The 21,303-nt window shown below is 37.9% G+C and overlaps 1 protein-coding gene across 1 annotated transcript in view; it reads left to right on the top strand.

Annotated features, from left to right (window-relative positions):
* The window catches only part of LOC127419658 (dystrophin-like), a 375,384-nt gene that overhangs the window by 343,671 nt on the left and 10,410 nt on the right, over positions 1–21,303 (top strand). The window contains exons 70-74 of the mRNA XM_051661226.1: positions 739–777; positions 1,070–1,135; positions 4,139–4,204; positions 18,151–18,375; positions 19,346–19,559. Coding sequence (XP_051517186.1) covers positions 739–777; positions 1,070–1,135; positions 4,139–4,204; positions 18,151–18,375; positions 19,346–19,559 — 610 coding nt within the window. The remainder of the gene's footprint in view (positions 1–738; positions 778–1,069; positions 1,136–4,138; positions 4,205–18,150; positions 18,376–19,345; positions 19,560–21,303) is intronic.

The raw sequence follows: 21,303 nt of genomic DNA, 5'->3' as shown, positions 1-21,303 counted from the left end.
GTAGGCTCTATGAAAGATACATATACACAATATATCATCCACTTATGGCTAGAGTAAATAATCTTTGTCATTTGATAATGATTTGGGTTGACTTAATTGGAAAACTTTGCGAGTTACACTCCGTGGTGCTGCAGATTTTTGAGCAGCCTCGAGAGACGACGAGACCTCGCTGTGTATGTACCTTTTATAGAAAATTATTATTTCGAATTTTAGTGCGCGCCATGTCTTCCATCAGATGCATCTGGTATGTGAACCCCTGTAATTGACCCTGCCGCTCACACTTTACCAAAGTTCTATTGAGAAATATGTTTGAAAACACAAAGACTATTGTGCAATGGGTAGCCCTATTTATATCTGAAAAAATCCATATATATATATATCGATAGTCATCAGGAAAATCTTCAGATTATCAATAAGTGCAAAAGACATTGATCCCAGCTTAGCAAACAAGTTTGGAACAACATGAGAATGCGTAAATGATTAATGAATTTTTATTTGTGGGTGAATTAGCAGACAAAATCTAATTTTTTTTAATCATTCTACAGATCCCTACAGGCTGTGTGCGATTGCATATTAGTCCCCTACAGTCCTTGAGGGGTATTTCTACCTGTACACCTCCATGCCCTTGTGTGTGGCTCTGATCATTGTGTACCCTCTGACCCTAAAATTTTTTTCCTTCCTTACCCCCCAACTCCCCCCTTTTCCTCTGTTTTTTATTTTCTGTTCTCCCTCTTGCAGTCCGGTCACTCTGATCAGCATGTGTCCGGAGCAGTATGAGTGAGTATCTACACCAGTCAACCATCAGTCCTTTCTCTTCCTCCTCATCTTCCTCAGTACAGCATGCCGCTCAGGTCACTGAATGCATGGAATGACAGATCCACTTGCACGACGTCCACCCCCTCACTACCCCCTCTGTTTTTTTTTCATCTAACTTTCTTCCTCATTTCGTCTGTCCTAATAACTCCGCTGTAGATCATTAAACATGTAATTTGCTGTTTAGAATCGTGTTTTTTCTTGATTCTTTTTGGTCTGTTTTTGTTTTTGTTTATGTTTTGTTTTTTGTTTATAGGATGTCCCCATCTCCTCAACTCCCTCATGATGACACACACTCACGGATAGAGCAGTACGCCAACAGGTACACGTCACTGCCAACATTAAAGTACACAATAACAGCATTGATGTAATGCTGCCTTCACATCATGTTGGAATTACTATAATTACTAGTTTTCTACATGTGGAAACGGTTCAAGTCTTTGAACTCGTTACCAGCCGATAACTCGGAATTTTATGTAAGCTCCATTTTCTCTCTCTTGACCATTGTGACGTCATGTAAAATGACTCAAATTTCTGCGGCATCAACAGCTAAAGGTATATATAGTTTTAGCGACTGATATGGATACAGATTGTTTTGATGTTTACATGTCTTTTATAAATTATTTATTTCTAGTTTTTGACACAATAAATAAATAATCATTAGACTACAACAATAAAAGTACTACATTCATTATGAATTTTATTATTATTATTAATTATGTCATTATATTTATCCAAAGTTGGTTGGTGATCTGAATGCCTACAGATTTGTTTTCATCTTTATTTACAATACATCATACTGAATATACAATACATTAAATAAGCAAGTTACTTTACCTGTTAACATGCTGCTTCCTGTTGAATGATCAACAGTGGTGTAATGGCATTGTTTGGTGCTATTAATTAGAGACTGATACTTCAGAACCAATAACCAATTAAGTAAAAAATATCGGTCAAACCGATTATTGGTCAATATCTAGTTTGATATGTCATTTTATTATAGCCAGTGTTTCCTGCTGCACTTTCTTTGTTCTGTTCTTTAAAGGCTTGATTTAAAGAACCGATAAACGATTAAACATAAAAAAAGTGAATATCTGTAAAAAAATATCGGTCAAACTGATAATCGGTCGATCTAGTTTGATATATAATTTTATTATAGCCAGTGGTTCCTGCTGCACTTTCTTTGTTCTATTATTTAGAGACTTTATATTAAAGAACTGATAAAAAAGAGTGAATATCTGTAAAAATATCGGTCAAACCGATAATCGGTCTATCTCTAGTTTGAGATGTCATTTTTTTATAGCCAGTGTTTCCTGCTGCACTTTCTTTTTTCTATTCTTTAGAAACCCAATATTTTTTTTTAATTATAACCGATTAAAAGTAAAAATATCTAAGTTCATATCATCATAAAATATCATCTCAAGTTTCATATGTCATTTTAGTATATAGCCACTGTTACCTGCTGTAAAGGTCATTTAATGCAGTGATTAAATATTTAGTTGTAATAAACAAAGCTGCACATATTGGTCGTTGCCATAGAAATGAATAATTTCTGTGGTTGGAACAGCTTTGAGTGAAATCTCTGAGTTGCCATCTCGTAATTACAGTGATTCCGACATATTGCTAATGCAGCATAAGATCAGCTGTCCTCACGCTGCCAGAATACAATTCTGCAACAAGAAAAATGCAAGACTGGTGACAGATGAGCGGTATAAATGCACACATGCCCTGTTAGACCTCAGAATCTCTGCCAAAGCCAATTTAATCTGCTGCTACATAGAGTACATTAGGTGTGTATCAATTCAATTTACACCTACACAAAGAAAAGAAAATACTATGAATGCGCAAATGCACCAATTGCATCCACTGACCTTCTACCCTTAAAGACTTGAAAATGGATTTTCACTGTCAGCTAGAGTACTTTCAATGTCGCGAGCATGAACACGCACAGTTATTATGGGATTGTGATTATAGACTACTACTGAGGCCTGTATGCCATTATAGGAACTCTGAGATGGCGGGACAGTAATGCATCGCAGTCTTCTGTCCTGAGAGAAGTTGTGTGTGCTGTGAAAGTAAAGCTGCTTACACTTGAAATATATTTCGTGCAGGGTTATTTATTTGGGTTATTGGAAATTCACTAAAATGGAATTACGTCTGCTGATAGTATTGTTTATTTTACATGTGCTGTCTGCATTGTTGTAGCACCCAGTTCCCTTAAGGAATTATTCAAATCAGATAATGGTGCAAAAATATGCCCAAAATGTGCACTTAAGAGAATTTGCACGATGCAATTGATGACATTTGCAAATAAGATGCGAAATATAATAAAGGCGTGTTTGCTCTGAAATGAATGCCAAAGACTTATTTTAAATGTGCATGACGCAGTGCTATACCAGCTCAGTAGTGCCTGGTTAAACTAGATTGTTGGTGGTTTGTGAAAAACAAACAGGTTTTTGCTCTGAAATACTGGGTGCAAAAGCGCCACAACTGTTGTGAATTCTCCCCTTTGTATTGAGCTTTGATTGGTGCTGTCCAGCCGTCTTGGCTACTCCAGGGTTCATGTTTCAGTTTATATTTTTTACAGCCTGATCTGATGAAAATTATGTGACCGTTGCAATATTTTTGCAAAACGAAATTACGTGCTTCTTTACACGTTTCGCTGCAGTTTCCCAGGGAAATGTCCATGGAGGGCACCAAAAGCGAGTGAAATGGTGGTGTTGTCAGACAAGTTGGTAGAGGTTTTAACTAGTAAAACATACCTCCCTAACCTACAACTTTAACCGTAGTCCAAAGTCCAACACACTATCCGATAAGCTACCGTGCAAGTTAATCACACTTGAATGTGTGTAAATGTAGGTGGGTCTGTAATACAAGCATTAAAATTTTAAGTTTTTCAAATTATGCGTTAGAGTAAATGTGTTTTGATATCATAACATAGCAGTGTGTGAGTAATGGTGTGAAAAATACGTTTTTATAAAGTCATAATCAGCCGGTGTAGTCATAATTTGTGTGAATGTGAATAAAACATACAGTTGTTATAATGCTTCTAGTGTTAATTTCACCTGGAAACTGCAGTGAAATGAAGAACACGTAACATAAAACTCAGTTTTCAAAAATGTAGTTATAGTATCGGTCATTCTTTGAGACAAGGTTGATTTTTTTTTTTATTATTTTTTTTATTCTCATTCATCGCTCTCTCAACACATGAATAAACATACTCAGCATGCTCACAGCCTAGGAGAACAAAAATCCATACCCTGCATCCTTTCTATGCTAATAAACACTGGAATACTGCTTTATTGATCATTCTGTGTCTCTTCAGGTTGGCACAGATGGAGCGTTCAAATGGATCTCTGCCTACAGACAGCAGCTCAGCCACTGGAAGCATGTGAGTGTTTAAACCATAGATGCTTTTACCTATAGTTTAGAGCCTTTGCCATAAATGTAATGCCATTTTTTCCATTCCGAGGGCAGGGCCTGTTTTTGAAAAAGTATTTTGTGATTTAGCTAGCTATTTGTTTAAAGAACTGAAAATGTAACCATAATTAATAATTATTCAAAATTGAGGGGGACAAATTGTAAAATTTGACAGTGTATATTAATAGACCACTCTTCTGAATATTGGAAATGTTTTTGTCCATGACCCATTTTGTAGGTTTCAAAATTCTTGCCAACCCTGCACCCCAACCCATCCTTACCCACATCACAGAATTAAGCTGTACATTTTAGGAGCTTACAGGCGTATTTACATAACCTGCAAATTACGTTCCTACGGTACCTGTCCACTGGCGGGGGCGGGGGTATCTAAAAAATTTTGCTATAAAAAAATAATAAGGTACAAAGGGCAAAGGCACACCTTAAGGAAATTTTCTCTTTTTCTGGCCACAAAGTGTATCAAGATTTAAGAAATACATTTATTTTGGGGTCCTGGGTAGTTCAGTGGTAAAAGACGCTGGCTACCACCCCTGGAGTTCGCTAGTTCGTATCCCAGGGCGTGCTGAGTGACTCCAGCCAGGTCTCCTAAGCAACCAAATTGGCCTCCTCGTGGTTACCGCATGTGACTCTACCCTCCAAAGCACTATAATGTGGTTCGTTATTGGTGGGGTGCGTGGTGAGTTGCGCGTGGATGGCGTGAAGCCTCCACACGCGCTATGTCTCCGTGGCAACGGGCTCAACAAGCCACATGATAAGATGCACGTGATGGTCTCAGACGCGGAGGCAGCTGGGTTTCATCCTCCGCCACCCGGATTGAGGCGAGTCACTACGCAACCACGAGGACTTAAAAGCGCATTGGGAATTGGGCATTCGGAATTGGGTAAAAAAAAAACAACAAAAAAAAAGAAATACATTTTTTTTATTGAAAATTGATGGAGCAACATAATTTGAGTGAAAAGAAATAACAAAAGATGGTTGTTTTTTAAGGTGGCGAGGGAGGCTTTTACCCCACACCTGGGCTAAAAGGCTCCCTCACTTGGGGTAAAAGGCCGGTGGGGGGTTATAGTAATATAGTGTACACACCGGTGCAAAAGTTATAGTGCACAATTTGTCAACTTATGCAAATGCTTTTGAGACAGCAAGATGCTTTTTTTGAGTAACAAATTAAGATAATGTTTATTCAAAACTTCAGAAAGGGGTGCACGATTCCCCGTTAATTTCAAACACATTTGGCATTTTATAACATCTTAAGTGTTCTATAAACAAATGAATCTTCATTGTGATTGAATCAGTCAATGTGAGCTCACTTTGAACATTTGAACTGGCATTTCTGCTGACATCCATGACACTGTGAATGATGCAATTTTTCTGGTAAACTTAAAAAATATTGTTTCTGTACTTTCTATAAACAACTTTGAATCAATAGTTTTATATATTACCATCCTTTCTACTGTTATTCTGTCATTCTTAATGCTTCATGGTATTGTAGTTCATTCCCTTTGTCTGATTTTCGAATACTTTTTTGCTTCAAATCAAAGTTTGTAATGTTGTTATTTACCTCGGAGCTGGTTGGGTTGTTTCATAGCTTGGAACTCTATAATGAAGGATTTTATGAAATTCCTATGGAGAAAATGAATGGGAAAAATACTTCAGAACCAAGACTGCTGAAAAAGTGTGCAGGCACTGTTCCGCTCTATAGGTATGGACGTATAAATGTGGGCGGTTGAGTCGTTATAACCTTGGTGATTTCTTAATGAGACGTTTTTGCAGTTTAGTTTCAATAAACGGTATGGCTGGACTGGAGAGAAAGTTTTGAGTTTGAGTGAATGTTGATGAATGTGAAAGTTTCACATCGAGATGTTTTCTCGGTTTGATATGTCCCTCTCTCGTCAGAAGGAGGATGAAAATTGATGTAGAATGTATATGCCTGAAAGACTGCAGCCCTACAAGCAACTTTCAAAGTCAAATCCTGTTTCCCCTGATATGAGGATGGAAACAGTGATGGACTGTGTGAATGCAGCAGTGTTATGGAGAGTCTGAGGTTTCATTTATCTGCCTGATAAAAGAAATGAACAGATAGATATGGACGGGGGAGGCAGGGTTATGAGATGAATTGGACTCTGATCTTTATCAAAGAAATGAACTTTCACTAGTTGCCACTGCAACACACATTCACTCTTACACACATGTACATGTGCGTTTGTGTTACCGGTGACGCTTGAGAACTTGGGAAGCGTGTTACTTTCAGCAACACAATGCAGGGATAGAGGCAAAGTAGGATGCTTAAATGTTCTTCGAAAGCCTTACAGCTCTTGAGTGGGTGACACACACACACACTGCCAGTTCCTATGAAGAACACAAGACATTGGACATTCTCACACACACTCACATTTACACACATATAAACATCTAGCAAGCTATCACTATCTAAATGAGGACATACCATAGACTTATATTGTTTTTATATAAATCTAAACCTAACACACATCCTAACCTGACCTCTAAAAGAAACCCTTTAGATTTTTAGAATTGATCTATTTATGAATTGCTTTTCCAAAAATATTAGGATGTCCTCAAATGTCCCCAACAGTGTTCGGGGTAAACTAAAAGTAAAAAGTAATTAAAAGTAGCGACGCTAATAACGTAACTACATTTTTCTATAGCGTGACTAGTTATTTTAGTAGCTGTTTTCACAATAGTGTAGCTTGTCCAGTATCAAGCTACATTTTCCCAAGTGTAGTGCTCTACCGTTACAAAACACTACATTTGTCACATGACATTCCCATGAACGCAGCAATGGTGCCAAGGGAGTAATCGAACACACTCACCTACAACTCTAAAAAACTTCAATAATGAAGAACCAGCCTCTTCTTTCTCAAACCCTGTCAGGTGAATTGGCCGGTCTCTGAGAATTGTCCTCTGAAAAGTGTGTGTCTTCGTGTGCGATTGTGTGGTTGCACTCTGTTGCATCAGCATTGCAACACTGACGTTGATAAAGATTGTCAGACGATGGTCTTTTTTTTTTTTTTTTTAGGATAAATTGATTTGATGAAACCATTTGTGACTTTACTGCTGTGTGTGTGAATGCTGAGTTTGTGTTTGCTTACAGATAGTAAAGTGGTGTTAAAATAATCGTATTAATAGCACTCATAAATCTAATTAATTCTGTAGCTGTCGCTGTCTCTTTCTCTTCCCGTCGCTCTCTTTCTCTGTCTTTCTTCCGCTTGCTCTTAAGTAGACGGAGCTAATTCCATTCCTCCTCGCCTCCTGCTAACACCTTGTTTATCTCTGTACCTAATGCATTAGCACACTCTATAACATCATATATGTACTTGTGTGTGTTTTTGCATTATGAGATGGAGAGAGGGAATATTTGGTGTGTTTTCATTACAAATGTTGTGATGGATTGGTGTGTAATGGCATTATCTGTTGGGTTTAATTGAATGCAGGAAAAACCCAGCTCGCTCTGTTTTATTTATTTATTTATTTTAATTTGGGGGGATTTGCCTCATTCATATTCAACAGCTGTTGTAGAGGATGACAGGAAGCTACAAACCTACAAACCTGCATGTTAGAATGAGTCTGAATGTACACTAGCAGCTGCACCACAGTCCAACCATTATTATTTTGTTGTTGTTTTGTAGTGGAAAATGTTAATTTTTATTCAGTGCTGTAGTGGAGGGTGACAGGAAGTTATTGTGGGAATGGGATTTGGTACATGGAGGTTATTGTTGAGACGGGTGGATAGGACATAATAGGGACAAGTTTTATGCTAGATTCAAACCGCTGCTGCTTTCGCAAGCCCTTTAGACATTTAAACACATGCAGGATATAAATGATAGAAATCTATAATTAAAATGCTAATTTTTGATTTTAGCTATGGAATTACTACTGGTGAAAATGCTAATTTTTCTAATAAATAATTATACATTTTAATTTTTGATATAAAAAAATATGTCATTACTTGCGTGAATACCCATTCTTGATGTCACAAATTGAATTTTAACTAGTAAAAATCATAATGACCCATATCTGTAACTGCATTTTCACTAGTAGAATTTCCCAGTGACCTGTAATTAACTATTACAGATATCTATAATTAGTTTCTTACTAGTTGAAATTCCAAACACACATATGAACTGTGTACTTACTATTAAAATCTATGATCTTCTATCTACTATTTTCTATGTATCTAATAAAATGTTTATCAGTGATTGCATTGTCACTAGTGCAAATGCCCATTCTGATATCAACAATGGAATTAAAACTAATAAAAACATTCGTTTTTTATATCTGTAATTTGGTTTTCAATAGTGGCAATGTTGATCTTTTACAATGATCCACAATGTACAATCTTTAATGTTTTTGTAACTAGGGCTGGGTGATATAGCAACAACAATTATATCTCTATATTTTTCAGATTATTGACGATATTCGATATATACAGTATCTCAATTATAATGTATTTGCTCAGAAATGGTTCAAATGTTGTTGTTTTTTGTTTTGTTTTTTGAGGTACCATCATTTCAACCAAACAGCCATTTTAGCCTTGTAGATTCCATTTATTAAAGCCATTTAATGTAAAACTATTTTAAAATAAAAAAGGCTTGTTTATTACTACTTAATTACTACATGAACACAAGGGAGCGTGAGATCTAACCATTTTAATTGATATGCACTTTTCTATTTATTTTATTTACAATGATACATAATCACTTAAAACTATATTATTTACCTTCATATATTGTTACTAAAACATTTTTGTGAATGAACAAGGTGTGCACAAATTACTTATTTTTTGAAACCTAGTTGAAAATTTTATAATACTAAATTATTAATGTGGGACACAGTCAGGTTTATTTATATAGTATAATACAGAATTACCATTATTATTTTGAGGATTAGATTTGTTTTATAAGTAATATATTTCTAATATAATATGATATGATATAATTATTTGTAGTTTATAATGTTCCGCATCTGGTGAAGCGCTGTCATCTCCTCCTTTTCTGTTATACTGTGCTGCGTTCGTAGATTTGTATAACTTGTAGTGGATACTAATGTTTGGAATTACACGAATGCTTAAACCTGCAGTACTTTGCAGTGCTTTATTTTTATTCAGAGCTATAGTTGAGGATGATAGGATGTGACAGGGCGGATTCAAACCTGCATCTCCTGCTTGAGCACCAAGGCTCAGTGTGTCCATAGCATGTGTGCTAACCACTACACCATGGCTCAAACCTACTTATAGTAGAGAGTTGAGGAAGTTTTTAAGATGAGAATTGCATGTCCCAAGACATTGAAGCTATGGTACTAACCACTGCACCACAGCCTCTGTTTTCTTTCTCATATTATCCTTCCCTTCACTTTCTTTGCATGCACGTTCATATTAATGTTCTCATTTCCTGTTTGTGTAAGCTCTGGGGTTGAGTTGTGCTTATGAACTCTGTTTACGCTGCAGCTGATCAATGCAGCCAATGCAGAATCACACAGACTCGAGCGGGACGTCTCCTTTACCCCGCTGTCTCACTCACTGTCGTCTCATCTAAGCCCTAGGGCGAAATACAGCAGCTGCCTGATGTGAAATCTCATCTGCGCAGAAAGAACCGGAGCACGCAATCGCTTTGTCTCCAATTTGTGCCTCTCTCCATGCACTCCCTCGCTCCTGTGGGAAATGTAGGCAGTGATGTGGTTTTCTGTCAGAGTCTTGTTCTTCAGACTGTTTTACCATACTGATTGAACACTAAACAAGCTCTACAGTGACCGCCCCCTCACGTGATCCACTGTGAAAGACTCAATCCAGTCGGTCTCTCCACACTCTTAAAGTACTTGTATATTTGCAAAATTTGAATGTTTTGCAATAAAATGTAAATGTAATGTTTCTGTACTTATAAACAAATTTAAATCAATAGTTTTATATTTTTCCTTCGTTTTTCATTCGATTACATCATTGGATTGTAGTGCATTCCCTGATTAAAGACGGTAAGTGCACAGTCTTGTACCTTTGTCTTTATGACGAATTTTCAAATACTTTTTTTGCTTCAAATCTAAGTTTTTAATGTTGTTATTTACCTCAGAGCTGGTTGGTTTGTTTCATGGCTAAGAACTCTTTTATGAAGGATTTTATTGAATCTCAATGGAAGAAATCAATGGGAAATATACATCCGCAACCAAGACGGCTGAAAACGTGGGCAGGCACTGTTACACTCTATTACATTAATTTATTTTTAAGTGTGCCTTATGTGTTTAAATACTTTTGCCGGCAACTGTACAGAGTTTTTATCCTAACCAACCACAAATGTGACCACCGTTTGTGTTTTATGCTCGGTTTGTATTTCTGTGGCGTCACACTGGGTAGTTATTGCTTCACAGAATCTTATATTATCTTTAAATTAGGGCTGTCAACCAGTTCAAATGTTTAATCACAAGAATTACATGATACGCTGATTAATTAGTTAAATCACAATTAATTGCATACCAATATTTACTTAGAAAGGCCCCAAAGATAATTTAAAATAGTTAAATCGCCTGTAGCGATTATTAAATAATCGTCTGATTTTTGATTATTTGATCTAACCACGATTATTTTAGATAACAGTGATTATTATACACTTCAAATTAAAATCAAATTTTACTATCTAAAATAAGGGAATTTTAGGCGAATGTACAAATGCCATGAACACCGCATTTTTGTGACTCATTTTCCGGTTTTATTGCATTATGTGAGCATTCCAAATGAACTTCAAGCATCTTACTGAGCCGCACCGTGGACCACACTCAGAGCAGATCTTTAATAGTGCCTGAAGATGTACCATTCTGAAGCCCTGTGATGCACGCGCCGTCTGGGGTGGTTCGTGCCAATCTCCCGCGAAAATATAATCAAGGATTTTGATAGTTAACACAGCGCTCCGGTTTTACTTTGAGTTAACCTTCGCAAAGTGGCAAATGTTCTCGTTCATTGCGGGTTCATACACAGTGTTAAAGGATTATTCCGGGTTCAGTACAATTTAATCTCAATCGACAGCATTTGTGACATAATGTTGATTACCACAAAAATGTATTTCTTCCTCCTTTTCTTTAAAAAAAAAAAAGCAAAAATCGGGGTTACAGTGAGGCACTTACAATGGAGGTGAATGTGGCCAATTTTTGGAGGGTTTAAACACAAATGTGAGGCTATAATTTTATAAATGCACTTGCATTAATTCTTCTGTGAGCTGCAAAGTTGTTTACATTGTCGTTTTAGGGTTTGTTGACATTTACATCGTCATGGTAACAAAGTTGTAAAATTGGCTATAACTTTACACAGAAAAGGTTTCACACTATCACACTAAAATCTTGTTTAAACTCATATCCTTTGTCTTGTGGTTATACCTTTGAAACAGTGAGTATTTTAACGTTAAAAAATTGGCCCCCATTCACTTCCATTGTAAGTGGCTCTCTTTAACCTCGCCTTTTGCTTTTTTTTTTGTTTCCTTTTTTTTTTAAAGAAAAGTAGGAACGAGTCCAAATAAATTTTTGTGGTAATCATTATTATGCTGTCGCTTGAACTTAACTTGTACTGAACCCGGAACATTCCTTTAATGACACACAGTGATTCACAGCAGGAGATTAATGCATAAGTTATTTTTGTAGAGATGACAGAATGAAGAAACATATTTTCAAACAGGCCTACAGACAAACTCAAAGGTCTTGCTTCATGCAAAATAAGGGCTTGGGGGTTTAATCGGAGAGCTTTTAAATAACGTGTGATAGTGATGAATGTAGGACCGAAATATTTTACTATTGCATAATATAATATAATATAATAGCTAATAAGGTTGGCTGGGTTCCAAAAACAACTGTAAATGTAAAATGGACCAAGAATAAAGTTTTCCAAAAAGAGAATTTGGTTGATATGTGGAAATATTTTGATTTGGAAATCATATATTCCTATTTTATTATATGATTCCAAGTACAATATGAATAAATGACATCTTAAGGAGTATAAAACACACATACACCTATTATTCGATTATTTGTCATAATCGTGGCAAGCTCTAAAACAGACAGTTAATCCTCATAATCGTGAAAGCCCTAAAAAAGACAATTTACCGCCATAATTGCAATTAATCGTCAGCCAAATTTCATAATAGTGACAGCACTGCATATAATAAATAAGCCTAATAAATTCAGATAAAACAAAAATACATCAGAAACTGCTGTGGCAATAGACAAGTAAAGCATTTACAATACAGAAAGTGGCTTTAAAAGTGAAAATATTGTTTATTTTATTTCCATATCATTGAACATAACCCTATGTTCCCTCTGGTGTACTTTAATTATTGGTCTATGTACTCATGCCTCAGATGGACACTTTTGGAGCATCTCACTTTGGTTGCATCCATCTCGCTAGTTTTCAGCGCCTCTAGTCATAAGCGCTGTATTTTAAGAATGCTGTGTCAAGTTTGAAACACTTTGAAAAATCTGTCTCGAGATCCCTGCATTTTGTTGTGCTCAGTCATTTTGAGTGCAAGCAAAAGGCTGTGCTGCCGGCTTGTTGGAATTTACAGATTTTTAGTATTGAACGCACATGATTTCATATAATTAATCACACTAAATTAACATGTTAAATTGACAGACCTACATTAAATATGTTCTGATTGGTTGTTATTGTGCCATGTGCCATCGCGCAGCTTTATCGCTTAGAGTGGACAGACAAATTAATTGATGTTAAAAAAAAATCCGCACAAGCAAATGAAATGTCAAATGAAGATGGTTACATAAACAAAGAGGCACCATCTTTGTTTATGAACATGTTTTGTACTTAAGTAGTCAGTTATGTCATTGTTCGGCTCTCAAGTCAGTGTGAACATGGCCCGGTTAACAGATCCCCTGGCTCCGAAATCAGCACAGTTTTGGTCGAAAAGGGGTATTCGAGTAGTAAAATGGATCAGCTCTGCTCCTGTGTGAGAGTTAGAGAGGTAGAGTGAGTAATGGGTCGATAACAAGGAGACAGTGAGTGAATTTGGCTCCTGTCGCACACTCTCCATGACTTTGTCTAGCTAATGGACCTGCTGAGAGCTCAGTTACTTTTGGCAGCTTCAGATTTCATCTATTGACTCAAATTAGTCTCTCGTTGTTTTGCTTTTGTTCAATTTTAGTTTTAAAAAAACCTTTGTGTGAAATGGGGAGGAGCAATTGGACAGTCTAGAAGAAGAGAAAGTAAGACAAAATATTTATTGAGTGAAGAAGGAAATGGAAAGAGTGGAAACAAAGTGAAGGAAGTAGAGGAACATGGTAAAAGCGAAAGACCAATGTTTAATAAGAAGAGATGAATGAACAAAAAGTTGCTTGAAGGACTGCAGTCTTTGCCTCCTATGTTGAGGATGACCACTTTGAGGTAACCATTCGCTGATTAAACCAGAAACACTCGTGATACACAAATGAAGACCAATGCATTGCTTGCATGAGGTCCATTTGTACATACTTAACTCGTGTTCCTGCTTTGCTGTGACGTAAAAACCTCAATACTCAAGGGGGCGAATGTTACCTTCACATTTTTGTTACAGGTACCTGTAAAAATGTCAAAAGTTTAACTTACTTGAACTAACTTGCTTAGCCAGATTCTCTTCAAACTGTTGATCCACAATTGCACTTGTTGAAATAGAAAACTGACCATTGAATTAGACTAATACCTGGTCTCCCATTTTGGACCAGAAAAACGACCAGCTAAAAACCAGCTACCATCTTAAGCTGGATTTTTCAACAGGGATATCTTTTTTTGTCATAGGCTATCCAAGCAAACTCTGTATTTTATTGCAAATTAATCGTGCCTACATGGACAGCTTGTATTACAGGTGCATCTCAATAAATTAGAATGTCGTGGAAAAGTTCATTTATTTCAGTAATTCAACTCAAATTGTGAAACTCGTGTATTAAATAAATTCAATGCACACAGACTGAAGTAGTTTAAGTCTTTGGTTCTTTTAATTGTGATGATTTTGGCTCACATTTAACAAAAACCCACCAATTCACTACCTCAAAAAATTAGAATACATCATAAGACCAATAAAAAAAAACATTTTTAGTGAATTGTTGGCCTTCTGGAAAGTATGTTCATTTAATGTATATGTACTCAATACTTGGTAGGGGCTCCTTTTGCTTTAATTACTGCCTCAATTCGGCGTGGCATGGAGGTGATCAGTTTGTGGCACTGCTGAGGTGGTATGGAAGCCCAGGTTTCTTTGACAATGGCCTTCAGCTCATCTGCATTTTTTGGTCTCTTGTTTCTCATTTTCCTCTTGACAATACCCCATAGATTCTCTATGGGCTTCAGGTCTGGTGAGTTTGCTGGCCAGTCAAGCACACCAACACCATGGTCATTTAACCAACTTTTGGTGCTTTTGGCAGTGTGGGCAGGTGCCAAATCCTGCTGGACAATGAAATCAGCATCTTTAAAAAGCTGGTCAGCAGAAGGAAGCATGAAGTGCTCCAAAATTTCTTGGTAAACGGGTGCAGTGACTTTGGTTTTCAAAAAACACAATGGACCAACACCAGCAGATGACATTGCACCCCAAATCATCACAGACTGTGGAAACTTAACACTGGACTTCAAGCAACTTGGGCTATGAGCTTCTCCACCCTTCCTCCAGACTCTAGGACCTTGGTTTCGAAATGAAATACAAAACTTGCTCTCATCTGAAAAGAGGACTTTGGACCGCTGGGCAACAGTCCAGTTCTTCTTCTCCTTAGCCCAGGTAAGACGCCTCTGACGTTGTCTGTGGTTCAGGAGTGGCTTAACAAGAGGAATACGACAACTGTAGCCAAATTCCTTGACATGTCTGTGTGTGGTGGCTCTTGATGCCTTGACCCCAGCCTCAGTCCATTCCTTGTGACGTTCACCCAAATTCTTGAATCGATTTTGCTTGACAATCATAAGGCTGCGGTTCTCTTGGTTGGTTGTGCATCTTTTTCTTCCACACTTTTTCCTTCCACTCAACTTTCTGTTAACATGCTTGGATACAGCACTCTGTGAACAGCCAGCTTCTTTGGCAATGAATGTTTGTGGCTTACCCTCCTTGTGAAGGGTGTCAATGATTGTCTTCTGGACAACTGTCAGATCAGCAGTCTTCCCCATGATTGTGTAGCCTAGTGAACCAAACTGAGAGACCATTTTGAAGGCTCAGGAAACCTTTGCAGGTGTTTTGAGTTGATTAGCTGATTGGCATGTCACCATATTCTAATTTTTTGAGATAGTGAATTGGTGGGTTTTTGTTAAATGTGAGCCAAAATCATCACAATTAAAAGAACCAAAGACTTAAACTACTTTAGTCTGTGTGCATTGAATTTATTTAATACACGAGTTTCACAATTTGAGTTGAATTACTGAAATAAATGAACTTTTCCACGACATTCTAATTTATTGAGATGCACCTGTACATGCACTCATCCCTGAAAACGGTTTGACCAAAACATTTTTATTTACTTTTGTATGACAAACAATATCGTGTGTTGGGTCGTCATTTAACGTTCAATGGAAAATCTGGGCACTGCCGTAGAGTAAATTTTCAGCCCAAAGTGGCATAAGAGCATGCACACATCATTAAAGAAACCATAAAAACAATTGGAAGTTTGCTTTAGCCTGTTCTATAAGTGTTCAGAAGAGCTCAGCAGGTGGTGTTCACACTACAACCAGATGATAATTACTTAGCTAATAAGCCGTTCACTGGCCTTCCTACTCAGTAGGAGGTCTATCAGAGTTGCACTGATGCTACACTAGAGATCAAATATGATTTTCTTTCTTTATTACTGCCATATGGAATCCAATATTTAATCCGAACAAAACACACACACAAACGTTTTTAAGATATTTGGATTAGGAGAGGTGGGGAGTCTGAATATATACATGAAGCCATGAAACATTGACTTATGTGTAGCCAAGCACAATTTTAGGGTTTGTGCGAGTATTTTCCCCCAAAATATCCCTGAGCGTTATGATGAAGAAACCGAAAAAAAAAAAAAGTTCCTTGAAACACAGGCAGCATGTTTGCTGAATAGAGAGGGAGAGGAAGACAAAGAAGGAAAGAAGAGAAAGGTAGATGTGAGTCATCAGGGAAGTTTAGTCTGTGATGGTGTTGTAGATTTAATCTGACAGCTGGGAAACAGAGACTTGACTGATGCTCTCTAGAAACACACATGACTCCTGGACTCATTCATCTCTTTCCCTTCCTCTTTCTTACGCTTCTTCCTCCTCTAACTCTTCTTCCTTCTACTCCCATTCATCTTCTTTTTCTTCTTCCACTGCTGCTGCTGCTTCTGTTTTTTTTCCTTTTCCTTCTATTCTTCTTCCTCCGCCTTCTTTCTTCTCCTTCCAATGCTGCTTTGTCCTCCTCCCATTATTATTTTTGTTCCACTGCTGCTTTGTCCTCTTTTTTCTCCTCATCTTCCTCTTTCACTGCTACTTATTCTTCTCCTCTTCCTTCCTCCCCCTTCACCTTCCTCCTCTTATTATTATTCTTTTCTCTTCATCATTTCTTTAGCTCTTCTGCTTGTTCCTTTTCCTCTTACTCTTCTTCTTCTACTTTTTTCTTCCTAATTTGTTTTCCTCTTCCTCTTCTTCTTTTTCCTCTTCTTTTTCTTCTTCCCCTTCTCATTCTCCTCTTTTTCTTCTTGTGCTGCTGGTTCTTCTTTCTCTTCCTCTGTTCTTTTCTTCTGCTGCCTTGAAAACATTGCTGTTGCCTACAGAAAATCCAATTCAGGTTCTGTCTTATGTGTTCCAGCCATGCTGCAGAGTGTCTGATCAGTTTATTCAGCATCTGCTAGTGTTGGCAGGTTGTTAGCTGGACCCTGTGATGCAGAGCCCATGTAATCTATTTGATTACTCTTTGTGTGTGTGTTCATCCAAATGAGTGTTTGATTCAAAGCACACACACTCCAGGGAGGATGTGAACACACACCTGAGTCTCATTGTCCACACATCTGTTTTGACATCACACTACAGCTCCAAAACCTTCTCTTCCATTTTCACAGTCAGCCTCACTTTCGCCTGCTTTTCAAATCTCACAATACCCAGTCCTGGCACCCCGCTGCAGCGCAGAAGATCTTAATTATGTCTCTCTGTCTATGTTACAGCACTCTCCCAATCCGTCTGTTTTTATTTCCAAGCAGCACTAATACCATTGCTCATACATGAGTTTAGGGATTTAAACAAATCCCTAACTCCAGGTCTTAAACTTTGGTAAGAAACCACACAATTTGTGCTATGGACATGAATGAAATGTCAGATCAAGCTGCTTTTTGAAAAGAGGTATGCTGTTGCTTTTCTAATTATTAGACTTACAATATATGCCTGGCGGAGGATAAAATGGGCTAAAATTTCCTACAGTATAAATGTGCATTTAAGAAGGGACCAAACACCAAAAAGTTACTTGTAGGACCGTTGTCTTTAAGTCAGATGTGTGTGTGTGTATAAAGGGCAGCGTAAACATTTATTAATTACAGATGACTGAGTAGGCAAGCATCACTGTTTCTTTGGCTCGTACTTGAGGTGTGGGATTTGAACAAACCCATAATCTTAAATATTAAACTTTGGTATGTAGATACTGTGGCTTGTTGTAGAGCGGTGTACTTAAGCGATCAGATAATTTTCGCCTGATAAAATAGGCAAAAATCCTTCATACGTACATTAGAGGAGGGATTCGAACCATATCTAGGGACCATATAATAGAGACATGAGGATGGACTCTTTTGAATTGGTCCAGTAAACAACCACCCAGAAAAACCTAGAAACCGCATAGCAGCGTCCTGACATTCCCCCTAGCATCATGGCAGCAAGGTTATTACAGTCAAGCACCACCCACATTTTCTTCAGACAATGTAAAAATGTATTTTCTCAAACTATCTCTCTCTCTAATTCCATAGGGACGAGGAACATGCTCTAATCCTGCAGTACTGTCAGACTTTGGGAGGGGAGGGCTCATCCTTCAGCCAGCCCCAAAGCCCTGCTCAAATCCCCAGGAGCACCACCCCTAATGTTCATAGCCCTTCCTACCTGCTTCAGAGCCCCACCCAGATTCTGCAGGCAGTGGAGAGGGAGGAGCGAGGAGAGCTGGAGCGAATCATAGCACGACTCGAGGAAGAGCAGCGGTAGGTTACGACTACTTAGTGTCTACTTTATAAATGTTGATTGTTTAGTGCAGACTTGCTTATCTGTCCCCCATAGAAATTGTTAAAGGGAGAGATCACTCAAAAATGATATTTTCTCATAATGTTAGGCAGAATAAAAGCCTCAGCTGCCAGTTACTTTCATTGCATCTTTTTCCACACTCATTTCCATACTTAAAAATGTATACCTTGATTGCACTGTAACAAAAAAGTTAAATTATTTCTTGCTGGTTTGGGTTGGTGTGGTTGTGCATTTGTTTAGTTGCAAGACTGTGTCTGGCTGCAGATTCCCATGGCTTCACTTTTCTTCATTGCCTTTCAAACCCATAACATAAAAGAACCTGACCAGCATCCAACAGTCATAACTCAGACCTGCAATAAACAAAGAGCCCAAACAAATGCCCAAAGCTGGCATTCAGTGTTGCTGGAAAATAGGGATGGTTCATAATGGTTGACTAGGTGACTAGTCGTCCAACAACAGACTATAAGAAGTATATATTTTTCTTTATGTATGTATATGTTTATAGTTTCAATAGTTTTAGTGGTGGGGTTTTAATTAGTGTGTTGACAGCATGCTGTGCTTTAGCTGTTTGACAGTTTGAACATTAAAACCCTCTCGGAAAAGAAGTATCTTTAAATTTATCCCCTTTAAATCGCTGCGTCTTGCATTTCATAATTTGTGCGTCCCAGCATGAACGTTGTGTTTTTCTTAATGTAGTCAGGTAAAGCTGAAACCAGCCTAATTATACAGGAACGAATTATATAAGACAAATTAGTTGACTAGTTGTTCAGGCAACCCACCGACTAGTTGATTTTAAATACAAAAATAAGTATACAAAAATGCACAAATACAACAGGCTCAGATGTTTACGAAGGGGGTTTCAGAATTTAGCTTTTGTTTACCTTTATTTGTTTCTTTCTGTCAACTTCCTGTCTCTCTCTCTCTGGTCAGGACCCTACAGAGAGAGTATGAGCAGTTGCAGCAGCAGCACGGTCAGCCTAGCTCAGTGGCTGTTAGCGGGGCCTCTGAGGAAGCTGACCTGTTAGCCGAAGCTAAACTCCTGCGACAGCACAAGGGACGACTGGAGGCCCGCATGCAGATACTAGAGGATCATAACAAACAGCTGGAGTCCCAGCTCTACCGACTACGCCAACTACTGCATCAGGTAACACATAGTCTTGTTACTTGTGATTATTGGCATAAGGTCTGGTTCACTTTGCTGCTTATTCTGGCCAAGAATCTCCCTATTAGACAGGAGGAGACCATCTGATGTATATATAAAAAAAGACCAACTATAGTTCACTTTTTACAATGTGCCGTTCGGATATAACTTTTAAATGAATTTGACTCCCGAAAAACGTGCGTAAACCAACCAATCAAATTGGAACTGCGACTTAAGCCAGCAATTGCCGTTTGTTTTGCAATATGCAAATATCAGATAGTCATGAGCAGTCTCATGGGTATTCCATCTGAGGCTGAGACTAGCATTCCCCTGTCTCAGGTTGGGTTCTGGGTCTATCACACTGTATAAACTGCTATTGTTCCATCCTTGACATCATGGATTAACGGGCAGTGCCAGCTAGTCCAACAGCCACCAATAATGTCATGAATCAAACATAGGCACATTCAGTGAGTCCAGATTTAGTGTAACAGGGATTTATTGCATCTCCTGAGGACTTTATTTACTGCACTGAGCCTTGGTTTAGCCAGATGGTCTTGTCAAAGGCTCTTAGCTAAATAAACAGTGTAACTTGATTTCCAAAAAGGCAAACACAGGGTTTTTCCTGTGGCAAAAATAGTCTTTTTTGGTAGCTTACGAACCATGCATGTGTAACTGGTCCTGCTGGACCCGCTCTGAGCGGGATTCGAACTGGGGTCTCTGGCATGGGAGGCAGGCGCACTAACGAGGAGGCTAAAGGCTATAGCCCCTACTGTCAGTAGCTAGTGCATCTCTTGAGGCCAGGGGAGTGAGGTTTACACACTGCACAGCTACCTACCACCTGGCTACCGTTACACTCACCCCCCTAAACCTCACTCCCATCAGGGTCACGGCATCCTTGTAACCGGTCCTGCTCAACCCACTCTGAATGGGATTCGAACTGGGGTCTCCGGCATGGGAGGCGGGCACGCTAACGAGGAGGCTAAAGGCTACAGCTGCAGATTTGAAAGCCCTTGATATTTACTATAGTTCTTCCATAGTTTAACCCCTTAAACTCTTTAGGGGGCGCTATATCACGAAAAAAGTTTACACTTAAAACATTAAAGTTTCCGTATACATAAGTCAGGCATATGAGGTATCATTTGAAAGCTTAGAGATAACCACACTGCATTTGTGTTACTTAAAATAACAAAATTTTTGCCCCTCTGGAGGTAATAAGGTAGAAATATTTATATGAAAATAAAAGTCCTTCACATAGCACCTAAATCGACAAGTCATATATCAAATTAAAGCTCATTCTCAGGAATCTGACTATACAGTTACTTTTGTTACCCTAAAACCACAGTTTGAAAGATTTTCAGTGAAATATGATTTTTGTAAGTCATCAAATACAAACATGTCTTTTATGCACGGATAACTGCTGATGTAAGCCCCAAGTAGCCAAAAACTTTATATCTGCTTTTACCTTAGTGAGATTTCTAAAAAAATTGCCATTTTTGTCTGTGAGCTTGCTTGGCTGAATAATCCAATGTTATATCTTAGATGTCCAGAACAAAATATTCCATCCAGAAGGAAAAGCATGCAAAACAAATCATCAGAAAATATGTTTTCAACTATTGATGATAAACTGTTATATATCATCATAAAGGGGAGAATCTATGCTTTCTATTGACACCTAGATTGAGCTTCTAGTCCACTCATAGGATAAGATATTAAATGAAACAATGAGGGTGATGCTTGACCTGAAAAT

This window comes from Myxocyprinus asiaticus, chromosome 29, assembly GCF_019703515.2.
Source record: "Myxocyprinus asiaticus isolate MX2 ecotype Aquarium Trade chromosome 29, UBuf_Myxa_2, whole genome shotgun sequence".
NCBI classification, from domain to species: Eukaryota; Metazoa; Chordata; class Actinopteri; order Cypriniformes; family Catostomidae; genus Myxocyprinus; species Myxocyprinus asiaticus.
This window is presented reverse-complemented; position numbering and strand designations above follow the sequence as displayed.